Source organism: Pomacea canaliculata, linkage group LG6, assembly GCF_003073045.1.
Source record: "Pomacea canaliculata isolate SZHN2017 linkage group LG6, ASM307304v1, whole genome shotgun sequence".
Lineage (NCBI taxonomy): Eukaryota > Metazoa > Mollusca > Gastropoda > Architaenioglossa > Ampullariidae > Pomacea > Pomacea canaliculata.
In genome coordinates, this window is record NC_037595.1 from 24,530,428 (window position 1) to 24,547,390 (window position 16,963).

Below are 16,963 nucleotides of genomic sequence, written 5' to 3' on the forward strand. Positions count from 1 at the left end.
CTACGATGTCTATGAGACAGTTCTTCATATTTCACTTTTTGTATAACACAGATGTCAATCATCACCGACTGCAGACCCAAGTACTTTTACAAAGGGATCCTACGTATCAAGAAACCCCTTACACCTTCCCCCCCAAAAAAAGAATTAAAAAAAACCCAATAAGATTCTGTTACGGACAAGAAATATTTTCTTGCACGTGAAGGAGCTTTATTGCTGGCTACCTCGTTCTGAGAACAAGAGATTTCTAAATCTCCTCGTCTGAATGCCATTATCACCGTTTGCAGCAGCATCTGGAATCGATCTTTCGTGTTCATTCTCTTGACCGCTTTTGTGACCTGGATGCCCTTCACCATCGACGTGTCGCTCGATATCTGGAGATGGAGTGGAGGGGGGCGGTGGTGGAGTGTGTGGGAGGGATGGGGAGGGCGAGCAAGAGCACGATCACATCGGCACCATACAGAAAAAGTGCGTACTTGCTGACACCGTTTTAATCTTCCAAAGAAATTAATTTCCTAATGCATCTGCGCCTTTATGGGTGCGTAGGCCCAAGTTCGGTTTTATTACAATGTTTGGAGAGAACAACTAAAAGGCCTGCACGTAAAGAGCGTGACCCAAGCATACTGGATATTTTTTTAAAGGACGACTTGCTGGGTTTTATTCCTTGTTTTTTAATTTAACCTTGGAGCAAGCTACGCAGATTCTACTCCGTTCTTTGCATGAAAATGTCGAAACGGCATAAGAGAGGTAACGTGTACTGACAGCTTCAAGGAAAGGTAATCCTAAATATGCAACTCCCTTGCACGGTAGCTGCCACAGCTAATGAGATCTGCAAAACTTGATAATGCCAAAGCAAGTAATTCCTTTGTTAATCTTTTACTTTTTACGCATTTCAATATTGTTCAGCCGAAATAACACTTGCTATCTCTTCTTTGGAAACCAAGAAATTTATAACAAAAGAACAGCCTCTTGCAGCAACTCATGTACTTGTAAAACCACAAATTATTTCTGCTTGGACCAAAACAGAAACATTAAAAAAATAGCCCTAACCATTTAAAATAGTTTCAATACTTTGAGGAAAACATTGTGCAAGCATTGTAGGAAGCACATTTATCCACACTCTTTACACAGAACGAAGCAGCTTATATTTCAAATAAAGAAAGTTTATTTCAGTGCTTGTTTCCAAACTTGGGTCACCTGTTTGGCTGAACAGGCATAGTCAGAGTCAGGATCTAGAGGAAAAACCAAAAACAAGTTTATTCTAATGCACACATATAAAGAAAATACTTTAATTTCCAAGTAAATTTTAACTTTCCTACAGCACTCAAGGCTAATGGCGTGGGGGAAAAACACATCATTTACTGCATAGCAAACTGAAAAGGATTTCCCTGGGCTTGTTTCAATTATACAATAAAGTTTAATTTTTATGTTCTTCTACTATGATTTAAAACTTCTCATCTCTGCTTTCTAGTTTTCTAGTACAAAAGTGCTCCTGACTTACAGAAAAATTTCCTCTATTTATTCACCAATTTAACAGCTCCTTAATTAAGCACCAGATGAACCAAGATGACTCAAAAAGAGCAAGTTTACCTTGGTGCACCTGTCGAACTGGGCACCTGCATCCTCTTGCACAATGTTGTATGGCAAGTAAATGTCTAAGTGATACACATTGGAGCGTGTTTCTAGCAAGATGCGATCTTCTCCCACATCGAGTGTTAATGTCTGAGCTGTTTTCTGCGAGAGTAATCAGAACATCTTTATATGCTGATGTTAATATATCAAGAAAATCAAAAACATGTTTTGCAATGGAAATAAAGTGATCTGAATAAAAACAATCAATAACTTTGATGGGTTCTGGGAAGCCTCAAGCAATCAGTTAACTAAGGATACTATTCCCATGCAGCTGAAGATGTGATCAGTAACTAGAACGTTAAGCTATTAATTTTTTTATACAAAATTACAAGTTCCACATCAAATTGTTTTTATGATGTGAGGACAGAAGTTTTCTTCATTTATCTCGCAAGGTCTTCTATTTGTCTAGCAAATATAAATAATTAAGAATTCATGCAATTTTATTTCAAATTACAATTCGAAATAAAATAGATTATCTTTTCAAATTTTGATCAAAACATCATGAAATAACAAAATGTGAATGTGACTAACCACCAAAGGAAGATGTATTTCTGCTACCAGATATTCAGGATAGCCTTCAGCAGGTTCTTGCACAATGCTAAATTTTGGTTCTGGTGCTCTAAATAAACAAAAAGGTTTCAATCTGTTCATGCACAATCAACCACAGTAAGATGAAAGGACACACTCTACAATGAGGCTTTAGACTGATTGCCCGTGGATGTCGCCATTGATTCCAAGAGTATCTCTCCTGAAACTGACCCTTTGACTTCATTTAATCATAGCCATCAATCTAGTAAGATCACGTTATATGGTTTGATTTTTGTTTGTTTAAAGTCTTATTAGGCTCAGTCCTGCATCACTTTGTATACCCTCCCTTCTTTCATCATAAATGTAAGTTATGAATAAAAAAAATTCATTCAAAATGGTAAAATTATGTAGATCTGGGCTACCAAAATACAAATCTCTCACAGTGAACATAGCTATAGGTATATGCACCTAGTTCTTAATGAAGGAATTCTTCCTTCTTTTTCACCCAGTTTCTTAACAGCTTAACAATACCTTTTCTTCTCCATCTCTGCTGCCTGCACCTCTTGGATAAGACCTGGCCTTTTCCATGCAGTTTCTTCTTGACTGGGCAGCTGATAACTAGAAAAAATGGAAAAAAAGTACAGGTCAGACTCATTAACAAAACAAGGGAAATAACTAGAATTGTGGCAAATATAAACTGCCTGATTATTTTTTTTTTCAAGCAAAAGTCCTGTAATTATGTAAATAAGCTGTTTTGTTTGAGCAATTTAATTTCCCCTTTAATACTTTTATTAAACATGCAACAAAGTAAAAGAAACGAAAAAGAGAAAATTAAAAAATGACAGACATACAATGGCCATTGAAGAAGTTCAGCTAAATGATATCAACTACATGCAGTACAAATTGAAAATTTTGTCTCAGATACTGTTAAGTTGAAAGATCTAATCTAAGAAATGCATAAAGCTCAATCCAAGTACTATTTCCCCTCTTCTTTTCTAGATATACATATCTAAAAAATTCACCATACACAGAAAGAGGTGGAAATTGTGATGACACAAATGTACACCAATATGCCTAATCAACATTCCCCTTTCGACTGAATCGTTAACAATGTAAACATACCCTTGTACAGTCTGAGGTCCATGTTGTTCACCTTGACCCGTGCATGGTGATGTCTGCAGACGTGTCTCAATAACAGAAAGGGGGAGAGGTATACACACAGATTTGGGGAAAAAGTATCTTTCACTGAGCTTTATCCAGTCATTAGTGGGGAAGGGAGAACTGCACCCAAACAGAACTTTAAAGTGGGATAAAGGAGGGCACATACCCTTCATCCATGTCGACAATTAATGGCTTGGACTTAAGTCGCACTATCTGCTCCTGAAGGTAACCAACACATTTTCTGTTTTTGAGAATAATCCAATCTGCAAATACAGTGGAGATGGTAATATGACAAGATTTCAAATGACAATGTTATCACTCTCTATATGCAGCCCCACATATACGCTTTGCTAAAACTTGTTTGTTTTTTGTTTTTGATGCCTTTTCACTATCAGATGCTGACTACTGATGCCACTGTCAAGCTAGTTGTCTCCCTTCTCTCAATACGGGTTTGCCGCAATCTGCTGGCTTTTGATGCCACAGTCTACATCCCTCAACACATTTAAAATGCTTTTTATCTTGTGCTCCAGGCACATAAGACTGATTAATTCAACTCCCTGCCTTGGTTTGCTCATCTCAATGGCTGTTTATCACCGACCATGTCACTTACAAACTGAAATATTTTGTTGTCCTGTCTCCATCACTGTGCTCCTAACTTTCTACCAGCCTCACTCTCCAGATTCTATCCAATTTATTTGTCCCCATGTATGCCAGTTCCTTTGCTTGAAATACTCTCTCATCCTCCATGTTTTATCTTGAACCAGTTTCAAGTGGCAGGCTAAAAACTCATCTTTTTCAAATGACTTTCTTCAACTCTGCAGTATCTTGAACATTTACAGGATCAACGCCTAGTAAAAGTCTCCTAATTAAGTGATATTGATAAGTAGATAAAGAGCCACAGGACTCCTCAATGTACAATATTTTTTCAAATGACAAGATACCAACTCTAAAACACCAAGCAAAGAACTATCTTTGCTGTTTTCCATCAGTAACTTCAAATATGACATCATTCTCAGATTTTATGCTGTCTGCTGCATTGATAAGTGTATGTGTCTTCTTCCAAAATGAATCTTCCTATCTGACCTTTTCCTGCGCATCTTTATTTTCAAAGGATTGTACTTTGAGAATGAAAGGGTACTGTTTAGTTCAGATTAGAGGGAAAAAGAATGTTCTGAAACTCATCACCCAAAAAAATCTTTCAATGCTGATGCTAAATAGTGATTCCCCCTCCACCCCACAAACAAAATTTAATCGGGTTAGTCTTTTGCATAAATGGCTGATGATGCCAACAGAAAGTTATTTCTTTGCATGTGTTTGTACAAGCATACCTCTTTTAAGTTCAGTTTTAAACTTTTCTTCAATTCCTTCACTGGTAATTGTCAGAAAAAAAGTGCGAAACAATTCGCTGGACTGTATCTTCTGTAGAAATGCTGGATGAACCACTACATCATACACTGTGCATCCAACACCAGCTGCATAAAGAAAGGTTTTTTAATTCAACATGATTGAAAAGGACTATCACTATATAACTAAAGAGATAAATGTCATATAGCTAAAATGTGTGCATAGTAAAACACCCATTTGTACCTTAATATTGAAGTTATAAATATATGTATGTGAATGCATAGAAGAGATTACTAAAGACACTACTAAAGTATTTCCAGTGACAAATTTTTAAAAGTGCAATATACAGACTAAAACTACTCCCTTTATATGTGTATTTATTCAGATTCTCTCCCTACAAGTGTAATAAATCATAATCATATAACTTATGCAGAACTGTATCCCCAGCCAAAGCCAGCTTTACAAAAGACAACTTCCAACTTAAACCTTTACAAAATGAAAGACATTCTATGCAACAACTCTTGCATAAAGACACACAATTTTGCTGTTTTTCTGACAGATAAACAAATACAAGATGAGGGTACTAACACCATTTATCAGGAAAGAAAAGAGCACTTGACTGAATGAGCAAGCTAAAAAACAAAGAACAAAATAACAAAGACCAAAGAGAGGTTTGGGGGTGAGGGTGGTCTGTAACTGTGAAAGATGCTAAATAATTCTCTTGATAATTTACAGCTAGATTTCTTAAATCTAACGTACATGATCTTAGCTCAATGAGCAGTATACTTAACAGAGCTTGACTAGCCACCAATGCTCAGCACAACCAGTTTGTATGATCTCTGAGATGGTGCCTCCATTATATACATATCTCCATAAAATTTGATCCATAGTACTAAAAAGATAAAACAATTTTTTATTACTTTCCTTTACAACAGTGAGTATTTACCTTTGTCAATTTCTGCATGAGGTTCTCCAATGCTCATAGGAACACGAAACTTGGTAAGGTCATCCCCTTTCAAAATCTCCAGCAACTCGTCATCAGTCAAGTCTTTAGCTGGTGGAACCTGGTAAGCACATGTAAATTACACACTAGCTATTTATGTAGTATAAAGCCAATAAGGAAAGACAACTCATGAATCTGCTAACATGCTTAATATTATAAGCTAAATTAAGGAAACTTAATTTTTCTCAGTGAAAATAAGAAATGTCATTTGACTGCAAATTAATTTCTCTGGCTCCACAAACAGCTAGGTCTGCATTCCCACAGTTTAGCTGCTACAGATTACAGTGCTACCAAACAATGATAGTGAATAATCTTCAAAGATTATAAACATTTTAAAAAGTACTAAAAGGCAACTTACATTTTCTGACTGGCAGATATTCATGAAAACTTTCTCATTCCTACTTGTTTTCAGTTTTACACAGAATCCTGAAATAAATATTTTTATTATTGTTCAATATTTAAATAAAAAGGAACATTGTGTTGGTTATAAAATATTGTTACTTTCTGTTGACTATTGCTAACTAAATTCATGAATATCTACAACATACAAATCATAAAAACTAAACAAGTACTTTACTAAGTAACAGATTAAGATTTATTTTCAATGTAATCCAGTGTATCTCAGGAATTAAGATTATGAGTAAGCCAAACTGTGGACTAGAATTAAGCAATTTTTTATCATTACTGGTCTGTGCAACAAGTACGATCGTGGTGCTGTACATTACGAATACCCATTATTATTATTATTAATTAAAGAAAGATTCATAGCACTGATGCTGTTTGTTGTAAACCAGTCGTGTCTAGGCCAGAACAATGCACAACAAGTTATTAGAGAGAGGGAGGGATGGGGGGATTTGTGTCTTACACTGAGCCAGCAACTAAGGCTATATCACTCAATGCAGCCATCCCTGTAAAAAAAGATGCCACATGCAGAGAAAGAACACTGTTGTCAGTTGTTGGTTTGTGTATACAAATGAAAGGAATTACCTATGTGGCAGCCTGCAGACCCTCAGGCTGACTAAGCCATGCTCTACTCCAGTCATTAGAAATCGTCACGCAGTTAACGTTACCATGTGAGTATTAGTGACTTCTGATAACCAACACAAAAAAGAATAGTAGAAGAAGCAAATAAAATTAAATGTGCATACCTGGTAAAGGGACAAATTTTGTACATGGCACACCACCTGATAAGAATTCCTTTTCTGTAGGCTCTCCTCTTCCATACTGACTGTGATCCCCACCCTGTGTAAAAAAAGAAAGCAAAAAAAAAAAAAATCATTACAAGACATTTATGTTGTCTAAGTGAAATTAAAAGCTGATCGCACTGGACAAGAAATGTGTGTTTTTGTGTGCATATATTCTTTTAACACTTGCTTTAGTCTTGCAGCTATTGTTTTGCTCTCCTGTAAGTTTGAAGAAATCTTATCAAGCAGACAGGAAAAACTAAAATCAAGATTTATATAAAATGTTTAATTACAAAAGAATGTGTGCATGTACACTTCTGTGTGTGTGTATATGAGAGTGAGTGTGAGAGCCATGTAAGTACTTGTTCATAGAATGACAAAAATTTTCGCTGTAGCATAAAAAAAAAAAAACTAAAATATTTTGCAGTGGTGATAGCAATGTTCTTGCTTACTTTGTATTAGTTTTTGTATTTGTATAATCTGTTTTCTGGTTCAAAATACATAATTTAATGCCAAAGAACTCATAAAGCCCATGCTTGTTACTCACTTCATCTTAATTGTATTATTCTTTTCTTAACTATATTGAAATCCGCAAATAGTTCTTCGTAAGATAAATTTTCTGCTAATCGGTTTAGTTGACGTCCATTCATTAAACAGAGTGTTATGTCCGTAATGAATCGAACATCACAATACCGCCCTGACCAGATCCGATTCAAGACAAATAATTGCACTGTGTCTGCAGCGAGAAACGGTCACAGCCAACAATACTCCCTGAAGTGTACCGCTAAAAGACTTGGAAAAACGTACCGACTCTAATAACAATTTTCCCAAAATAGCTTGTGCTTCTGGTGAGTCTAGATTTGTAAGACTGGAATCCATCCTGAAGTTTCTGCTGAGATATTGCAAACTGCGTACAAACTTTGAAGGGACGTTATCACAGAAAGTCGCCGGCAGCCGCCATTTTGACGCCTAAGCGACATCAGCCAATCAAATAAGTCCTAAGTAGGGCTACGTTCAGAGTGCCTACGCAGATAGTGCGATTGAACTCACGGACCTACTGAGGAAGGTTTATGATGAAGCCACGAACTAATATCCCTGTATGCGTCCGTGATTTAACTACTGTAATTTTGAACCGTTACAATACCTTGGAAAATCACATAAACTAATGATTTTTTTTTTCTTGCTGCGAATATACGTGTTTACAGCATAGTGTCCTCAAAGCAGCATGGTGCGCGTTGGTCAAAATCTGTGCTTATAAGGAGAAGAACCATCTAATTAAAAATCTGACATATATTGTCACTTTTCCAAGTGATATTCTTCTTTATCTTTCGCACTAAAAAAATATATTTAAAAATCTAGTTCACGTTACGAAACAGAATGACAGAAAACATGCAGATATGATGTCTGTGTTCTGAAGGAAACCGTTCAGTCTCTGCATATACGCCTTAATTTTAGTAACGCACGCCAGCTGATAACAGCTGTTCCGTTCTACTTTGTCGATAACGGATTTCTCGATTCAGCAAGAACCGATGGCAGGCACGAGTGCAAACTTCGGCGGGCAAGCAAATATCGTCAAAGGGGTGTTTGAAAAGCTTACATATGCACCAGTTGCAGACGCCGACGCCGTTGCCAAGGTTGTAATGCATAATGCAGACTCGTAATTAGCCCTAGGCCTTGACTGCGCGTGTCGTTTACATTACTGCTAAGTGGCACTTTATCACGAGGTTATGTAATCGACATGGTGTACTCGGTCACCAAATGAAAACAAATCGATCACACCGAGAGGCCAGAGAAATCGTGATTGAGCAAATAAAATCGCGCTCTCGCGATATCTCTCTTGATCGATCGATCGCCGAGTACATATATAGGTACAAGTGCGGAAGTTCACCCTGGGTTCAAAGTTCAAACTTGTGATATAAGCATGGACGTGTAATACAAGTTCGGGAGAATAGACAGGTCATTTATGTAGGGCATATACCCTATTGGTTTGCCTTGATCAGTGCCACTGATCCTTGTCTGCTTGTCTCAATCATTAAAAAGCGATTTATTACTCATTTGCATTTGACTTGAAAGGCATATTTTGTGTAACTCAGTGTTGTGCTTATTCTTACTTTGGAAACTGAATTTACTTATTATGTCAGCAGCTTATGCAAATTTATCAGTTATCACACCTTTGGGAGGGGGAGGAGGGCAATTAGATATTTTTCTGCCAAAGTTATAATGTTTTAATCTAATCATTTCTTCTTTTATAATAAAGGCATGGCTTGATGATCACGGGCGTCGTTTTGGTGTCTTTACTGATGGTAAATGGACACAGTCAGAAACTGCAGAATATATTCAGGCTCTCAATCCAGCCACAGGTACATTTTAATGATGCACTTCATGTTTTTACTTGGTCCTTATTGGCAATACTAATGCAGTTGTTGATACAGCAAATCAACAGTATAGATTTGTTTATTATTCAGGCTTGGGTAAAATCTCTGGCATTGATAAGGAAAGGGTTTTTCCAAACTTAAAATGAAAAGAAATATTATAGACTTAAAGCCTTACAGAGAAAGGATGAAACATCGACAAAGGCAAATATATTTATTAAATAAGTACATATGGATTTTCAAAAGTTGTCCCTTGGTAAAATAATTTTCATTTATTAAAATACTTACTAATTTATAAGAGCAAATGATCAGTGATTTTTAAATACACTATTGTAAACAAAAAATGTGATACATTTATGTGACATTTTTCTTGACCACAATAGTAAATTATGTGTTGCATAAACCAGTAAACTGTTTAATCCATGGTGCCACTTCCAGGGTGGCACTGAAGCTTAAAAACTACTGGGAACAAGCAGACAGTCATAGCTAATGATTTTGTAATACAAAATCAAGTGAAGGGAGTGACACCTCTCTGTATTAACATCAGTAGTAATTTGCTTTTAGAGAGAAAAATATTTGCCACTAAATTAATTCTTGTTTTAATTATTTTCAGGTGAACTTCTCGCATTGTTACAAGTGGCATCACAAGATGACATCAGCAGAACCCTGAAATCTGCCCGTGTAGCATTTGGTGTGTGGAGTGAGTTAACTCCCCATGCTCGAGCTCGCCACATATACAGGTCAATAAGGGAAACAAGAAACACGAATGATCACATGTTGTTTGTTGTGTAAATTAGCTTTTAATCTAAAATTACATTTTTTACCGTACACATTTCTTTGAAAGCATATTGTTTTAGGTACATCATTGACAAGAATGCAAGTGTCAGTCTACGGGTTTAAAGCTGTGAAGTAGATAGACTTATAAAACTAACTTTATGATTGAGTGAAGTTTATTAATCAATACAGCATCAAAAACTGCTTTTGCTAATTGTATTTTTTTCTTTTCAGTTTGGCAAGACACATACAAAAACATCAACAGCTACTGAGTGTGATAGAGGCACTAGACAGTGGGCAAGCTATTCGTGAAACCCGTGACATTGATGTGCCACAGATTGTACGAGTGTTTTACCATTATACTGGCAGAGCTCAGCTGTTGAATTCAGAGTACCGTGAATACAAACCTTATGGTACTGGTCCTTTGAATAAACATGTTCAAAGATAATACAAGTTTTATCTTGCAGCACAGGGAGTTATAATTCGTATGTTCATCACACATCTTTTTCACATCTGTAGCTAAATAGCTGCACACGTGGCCTGATAGATACTGGCAACCATCCATGAATAATCAATTTGATTTTGAAAAAAAAGACTGCAGAGTTTGGGCAGGCCGACTGCTTGATTCATATTTAAACATTGTTAGTTTCTTTTGCCCTCTTAGGTTTGCTTTTGAGACTGTCTGCCATGTTTGCTGGTTTACCAGTCAACAGCATTCTGCAGCATGCATGATTAAATTTTTTTTAAATTCACCTGCAGCAATTTTAGTTTACAATTGTCAAGATGGAAATGATTTTTTTTTCACAAAACAGTATCACTGGCTGTATGCTTCAAACATTAAATTTTCAGGAATTGTGGCTGTTTTACCATCTTGGGCACGTTCACTTCTGTCCCTGTCAATCAGGGTGTGTGCTGCTTTGGAATCAGGAAATACGGTAGTTGTCTGCCCTTCACCAGATACCTCTCTGTCAGCCCTGTTGCTGGCAGAAGTGGCTATTGAGGCAGGACTTCCAGCTGGAGTCTTGAATGTCCTGACAGACAATGCAGAGAGAAATGTGATGAATTCACTGGTTATGCATGAAGAGACAGATAAAATTACATTTGTGGGAACAACTCAGGTACAGCTTCTGGGAGTTTGCCATTTTAGAGGCTTTGATAATTATATCATAGGTAATTATCTACATCAAAAAGATGACCTATGCAGTTGTGAGAAAAAACCCTATGTAACTCATATATCTTCTTTTACACACACTTATGTGCATGCATACATTCATACTTAAAATCAGCACTCATGTGCATACAAATAGATTTATTAGTAAATATTACTGATATATTTTGGAACTATCAGTTTATAGTTTAGAATATCTAATTATTATGCATTAAACTTCAAGCTAGTATCACTGTCCACCACCTTATGAAGTAGATGTTATACGATGTTAGTGAAAAATAATCGTATCAAGCTATTTAGTGAAATGGTATGTTTCAGGAAGGAAAAACTCTACAAAAGCTAATTGCAGGCTCTGGAAAGAGTTTGACAATGGAATTGAGTGGAAAAAGTCTAATGATTGTGTTTGAAAACTCCGATCTTGACAGCGTTGTGGAAGGAGTTGTGGATGGAATCTGGACCAGCCAAGGACAGGTAGAGACAACGAAGTTGTTAAAACTACTGAAGATCGATGTCTTGGGTGGTGTGTGTTTACAACGGTGAAATAAGTATTCTCCATGCAGTTTTATGGAAAGAAAGAACATGCATAACTGTTAAACGCATGCAATTTTGCTGCAGTTCAGCTCTGCAGCATCCAGACTGATAGTGCAGGAAACAGTGGCTGATCGGCTGCAGCTGAAACTGCAGAGAAGACTGGAGAATCTCCGAGTAGGAAACAGCTTAGACAAGTCTTGTGAACTCGGGGCCATGACATGTTCCTGGATGCCAAAGGTAGTGGCAGGATTTGTTGATGAAGCAAGACACGAAGGTGCACAGGTAAGTTTTACCAGATTTTTAACTACAGCCATAATCTCATTCAGTTAAATCTGGCCTGTCTTAATGAGTTGTGCTACCAATAGCTTATTACCAGTAATATGATTATACATATTTAATTGTTGCTGAAATGTTACACTTTTTAATAAAACATTTAACTTTATAAATGGTCGAATTTTTATCATGTCCATTTTATGGAAATTAAGGAAAATCTGTGTTACTACCTTCTCCCAAAAAGAAGAATGCAAAAAGGAAAATGTTTTTGTTGATTGTAACATCCTTATTTGAATTATTGTAGATTTATCAAGCCCCCATTTCTCAGAAGTCTCCTGGGTGGTTCTACCCACCTACACTTGTAGTTGGAGCCCAGGCTTCATCTCGAATAGTTACAGAAGATGTAAGTGGTCTCAACACAAATCAGTGTAAATTGTACTAACTTCAGGGATACTAACCTGCATGCTAGCTTTTTATTTTTATTCTTATGTTTTGAATAAGTCTATTTAGCTCTATCGTAGAAATAGAAACCCAAGATGAAAGATCTGAAAGAATAATATGTGTTTACAGTTTGTAGGACCAGTTACGACTCTTCTGCCATTCCGTACAGCTGCAGAGGCTATTGCACTAGCCAATAATTCCCCATATGCCATGGCTGCTAGTATCTGGACTGAAAATATCACACTGGCACTGGAAGTTGCAGCTGCTGTTCAGGCAGGAACTGTTTGGATCAACAGTCATAACCTGTGTGATGCTGCAGCAGGTGTCGGTGGTCCAAAACACAGTGGCAGTGGACGCAGTGGCGGCAGACGGGTAGGAACGATATTCTATGTGAGACAGCTTCAGAATTAGACTGCAATCTCTATTCTGTGTTTAGTTGTATGCCTTCACATATTCAGGCTCATTCACTCTTACAGACTGAAACACTCATTCACCGACACAGTGTTAAAATACTAATATATTTTCTCATTTGTCTAGTGTAAGTTTCACACACTTTTTTCCTTAACATTGCAATAGTTTAATCTGTTGTGTTCAGCACCATGTCATGTTTATTCTCAGTGGTAGATTTGTTAATTATTTTTCCAAACATGGGAATATTTCATCTAAATAAAAGCTTTCATATCCTCTGGATATCAGTGTTTTAGAAACTATAAACTCCTTATTCTGCTAGGGCTTACTGGAGTATATGCAAGCATCCTGGCAAACTAAAGCTCCAGTGGGTCAGTTGGACATGAATTTGCAGACCTTTGGCTCTTGTGTTGCACCTAGACCCTCTGCCTCCTGCTTTAATAGAGAAAATGGTGATCATCCTCTGTGAGTTTTTTTTTTATAAATCTCATTTACCTGACTGAATGTGTCTAGTAAACAAGAGAACTGTTGTTAGTGTTTTCTGTCATGTTCATGTGTATTTTTATCTAAAATTCCTTACATTTTGCATATTGAAAATGCTGGTACATGTAGTATAATGCACATCTCTTACTGCTGCCATTTTAGAGAGATGCATGCTATGTAACATTTGTAATTTTGGTTTATTTTTGTGCCCTGTATCATGGAGAGCAATTTCAGAATCTCAAGTTGCATTTCAGTGTTGACAGAACTTACAAGCTTTACTATGGGGGAGTTCAGAAGCGGCCTGATGGTCAGTATTCCAGGCCTGTTACAGCTGCTGGAGGACAGGTCATAGGTCATGTTGCTGAAGCTAGTCGTAAAGATGTGCGCAATGCTGTGGAAGCAGCTCAGAAAGCGTTTGTAGGGTAAGCATAACTCATTTATCTCCTTAAAGTAAAGCAGAAAGGTTATCACAAAATCTTTAACTATTTCAGTAACAGATATTATGTTACCATGACTCGAAAACAAAATAAATGATGTTCTGAGATCGAGTCATCTTGTTGTACATGACTGGAATAAATTATCAGTAAGTGTTAGACTTGCTTCATTCTTTATTAAACCTTTAATAAGGATGACTGTAAACAATGAAATGTTATAAACAATGGAATATTCTGAAAAGATTCTGCGTTACAATTTTTATTTTTTTTATATAAAAGAACTTTGATTCATAGCTACAAAGTCAAGGATCCATGAGCCTGTACTCTTTCAAGAAGAATCTATTCTTTAGCCACTTGCCTTAAGCTGTAGTGGTTGCTGCATCTGAAGCATGTTAAATCCCTGTTGACTAATTTTTACTAATTAACAGATTTGGTAGAAAAGAGAGACTGTTGTGAGTGATGATAACTAAATCAGCAGCAAGAAAAAGATGTTCAAAGTTTTCCTGTCTCACCTTTTTTTTTAAAGATGGAGTAGACATGCTGGTCACAACCGTGCTCAGATTCTCTTTTACCTTGCCGAGAACCTGAGTGTGCGGCAGGAAGAAATGGCTGACCGTCTGGAGCTGATGACGGGACAGAGCAAGGAACACTGCCAGCGAGAAGTAGATCTTTCAGTGGAACGTCTGTTTTATTGGGCAGCTTTCTGTGACAAGTATGGGGGAGAGGTGCAGGTTAGTTGAAAAAAAAATCCTGACAGATGATCCTCATCTCATGATGGGCTTACACCCTGATAACCCCATCTTAAATTGAAAACTCATAAAGTAAAAAATGATATGTTGAACCTTATAATTGATGACAAAGATATGCATTTTACATGCCAAAATCTTCAGTGAGTCCTCATTTTTTAGTGTAATAGGTTGTTTTATTTCTACTTTTGTGTTTACTTTTGTAGTTCTTTTTGTGAAGTGCAACCTAAAGTGCCTCCTGTTACTTTTAGCTCTGGGAATTGAACTTTTCGCTGATCTACTGTTGTTTTTTTTTAACCTTAGGAGGTGCCATTGTATGGAAGGGTCATAGAATCAAATGAAGCAGTCGGCGTCATTGGAGTGATCTGTCCTGAGAGCTATCCTCTCTTGGCATTTGTATCTCTCTTTGCTGCTGCCATTGCAAGAGGCAATGCTGTCATAATTGTACCCAGTGAGAAGCATCCCCTGGCTGCTCTAGATTTCTACCAGGTAGGCAAGATTTCCAGCCCCATCACCTTTTTTATTCTGCAGTTAGAACAATACCCATATGGGTGCTTGATACTGGTGGATGCAAATAGATAAATATCATGCAAAGATTTTCTTATGTGCACTCTTTAAGTTTATTTTTAATTTTTACTTCCACATGTTTTCTTTCAAAACTCTCCTTGTTTGATATATCTGATATGTTTTTGACTAGTTTAGTCCTCCATCCCTTCATTTCTTTGGTAGCAGCAATGTTCTGGACACTTGAGCTCAGAATACTCAGTATTCTCTTCTTTAATTCACACAACTTGTTTACTGCTTTCTTTTTGATTTTGTGCCTCTTTGAATTTAATTTTTATTCTTATTTTTTTCTGGCTTGATATATTTCTGTGTGTATTTCTTCTCTATCTCTTTGTCTCTTTATTCTGTTGTAATCAATTTGTAAAAATTATTTCTCATGTTTTTAAATCCTGGAGACATTGGGCTAGTACTTTTTCATTTTCCTCATTTCTTCCTACCAGATCTTTGATACCTCAGATCTCCCTGGAGGTGTTGTCAACATCCTTTCAGGCAACAGTGATCACCTGACACGATGCATTGCTGAACACCAGGATGTGCAAGCTATGTGGTACTTCGGCTCTAGAGAAGGCTCTAAGTTTGTAGAGTATGCTTCTGCTGACAGCTTGAAACGAACGTGGGTCAACCATGGCAGATTCAGGTATTTTGGTGACCCAGCCCAGGGACAAGGAGAAGAGTGGCTATTTCACTGCACTCAGCCTAAAACCATTTGGACGCCCATGGGAGAGATATTTGCAAACTAAGGTGACATTTCAGTCTTTTTTCTAAAGGGTTGCATAAAAGTATAGACCTGTAAAAGACATTGCAAACAGCTTTCCCAGAGATCTAATAAATATTTTATTTCACTTTAGTCTGTTTTCTGCAAATATCTTCATGACGTCATTTAATCTGACAAAAAGTCATTATTAGTATATGGTGTCATCAGTACAGTTTTTGGGTTGTTTTTAAAGTTCATGGTATTTTACCTCGTTTTATAAATCAAGTTGGTTCTGTTAATGTTTTTGTAGCTTATTTATTGGTATTCATTTAAAAACATTATATGTTACAATGTCCCAGAATGAAGATCAATAATTTGTTTCAGGTCTGAGAATATTGACAGAATTTCTGCTGAAATTAATGGATCTAAGCTCTTTTGGGGAAGCGTGGTAGATGAAAAAAATGTTTTGCAGTTGATTTTTGTACCTTTAAAGTGAGATAGTTCAATGGTAGTAAGCAACAGTGTAGAAAACATAGAGAAGGTAGAGAAAATCACTAATTTCTAATCTTTCTGCTTCATCAGTTGCTTCAAATTACCTCAATGATGGGCTAAAATGATTTCAAGAAACAATTGTTTGTGATTTCTGGTTGCCTATGGCATTGCTGTTAATACATAAATTATGCATTTTTGTAGATTGTATGTTTACAATATGTAATATAAATAAATAGCATTTATATAAATAGCACTATAAGGGCATTTATCTTCTCAGGATATTCAAAGTCTCACATAAGATAGCAGGTGGGTTTTTTTTTTGGGTTGTTGTTTTACAGTTTTGAGAATATGACATTTTTTAAGTCATTTCCGTCATTTCTCTCTGCCTCTCATTTGATGTTTGTGCCTGCGTGCATGTCAAAGTAAGAAAAGCCCATCTGTCGGTACAATTTTACCTACATTTGTAAATGTGGTCAGGTTCTTTTGACAGAATGCTTTCAAATGTGTGTGTGAGAGCGTGAGCATGCTGATCATGATGTACACAGCGCCATCCATCAGACCTGTCGCTAAACTAGTCCTTTATATAAATTTTCGAATAAAACTGCTTAAAGAAATACTGCATGTTATGAAACATCATTTGTATGTGACCTGACACGTTTGTGTGTTTCGGATGATCGATCATTTATTTAACCTTTTGCACGATCAACATTGTGACTCCTGCCCAGTTCTATGGG

General features: G+C 36.6%; 2 protein-coding genes across 2 annotated transcripts; one reads left to right on the top strand and one right to left on the bottom strand.

The window, feature by feature from the left end:
* Positions 1–1,139: 1,139 nt before the first annotated feature.
* LOC112567235 (PIH1 domain-containing protein 1-like) lies at positions 1,140–7,828 on the bottom strand. The gene is made up of 10 exons (XM_025243852.1): positions 7,657–7,828; positions 6,814–6,907; positions 6,024–6,091; positions 5,609–5,726; positions 4,647–4,790; positions 3,485–3,581; positions 2,689–2,775; positions 2,161–2,248; positions 1,588–1,731; positions 1,140–1,229 (listed from the first exon to the last, which is right to left on the bottom strand). Exons 1-10 carry the CDS (start codon positions 7,726–7,728, stop codon positions 1,191–1,193), a joined length of 951 nt encoding a protein of 316 aa, XP_025099637.1. The 5' UTR covers positions 7,729–7,828; the 3' UTR covers positions 1,140–1,190.
* A 498-nt stretch (positions 7,829–8,326) lies between these two features.
* Positions 8,327–16,845, top strand: LOC112566866 (aldehyde dehydrogenase family 16 member A1-like). Its single transcript, XM_025243273.1, has 15 exons — positions 8,327–8,483; positions 9,107–9,209; positions 9,835–9,961; positions 10,230–10,408; positions 10,845–11,113; positions 11,482–11,634; positions 11,779–11,976; positions 12,272–12,370; positions 12,538–12,780; positions 13,139–13,281; positions 13,554–13,721; positions 14,260–14,464; positions 14,783–14,968; positions 15,484–15,784; positions 16,122–16,845. Exons 1-14 carry the CDS (start codon positions 8,379–8,381, stop codon positions 15,781–15,783), a joined length of 2,478 nt encoding a protein of 825 aa, XP_025099058.1. The 5' UTR covers positions 8,327–8,378; the 3' UTR covers position 15,784; positions 16,122–16,845.
* The last annotated feature ends 118 nt before the right edge of the window (positions 16,846–16,963 follow it).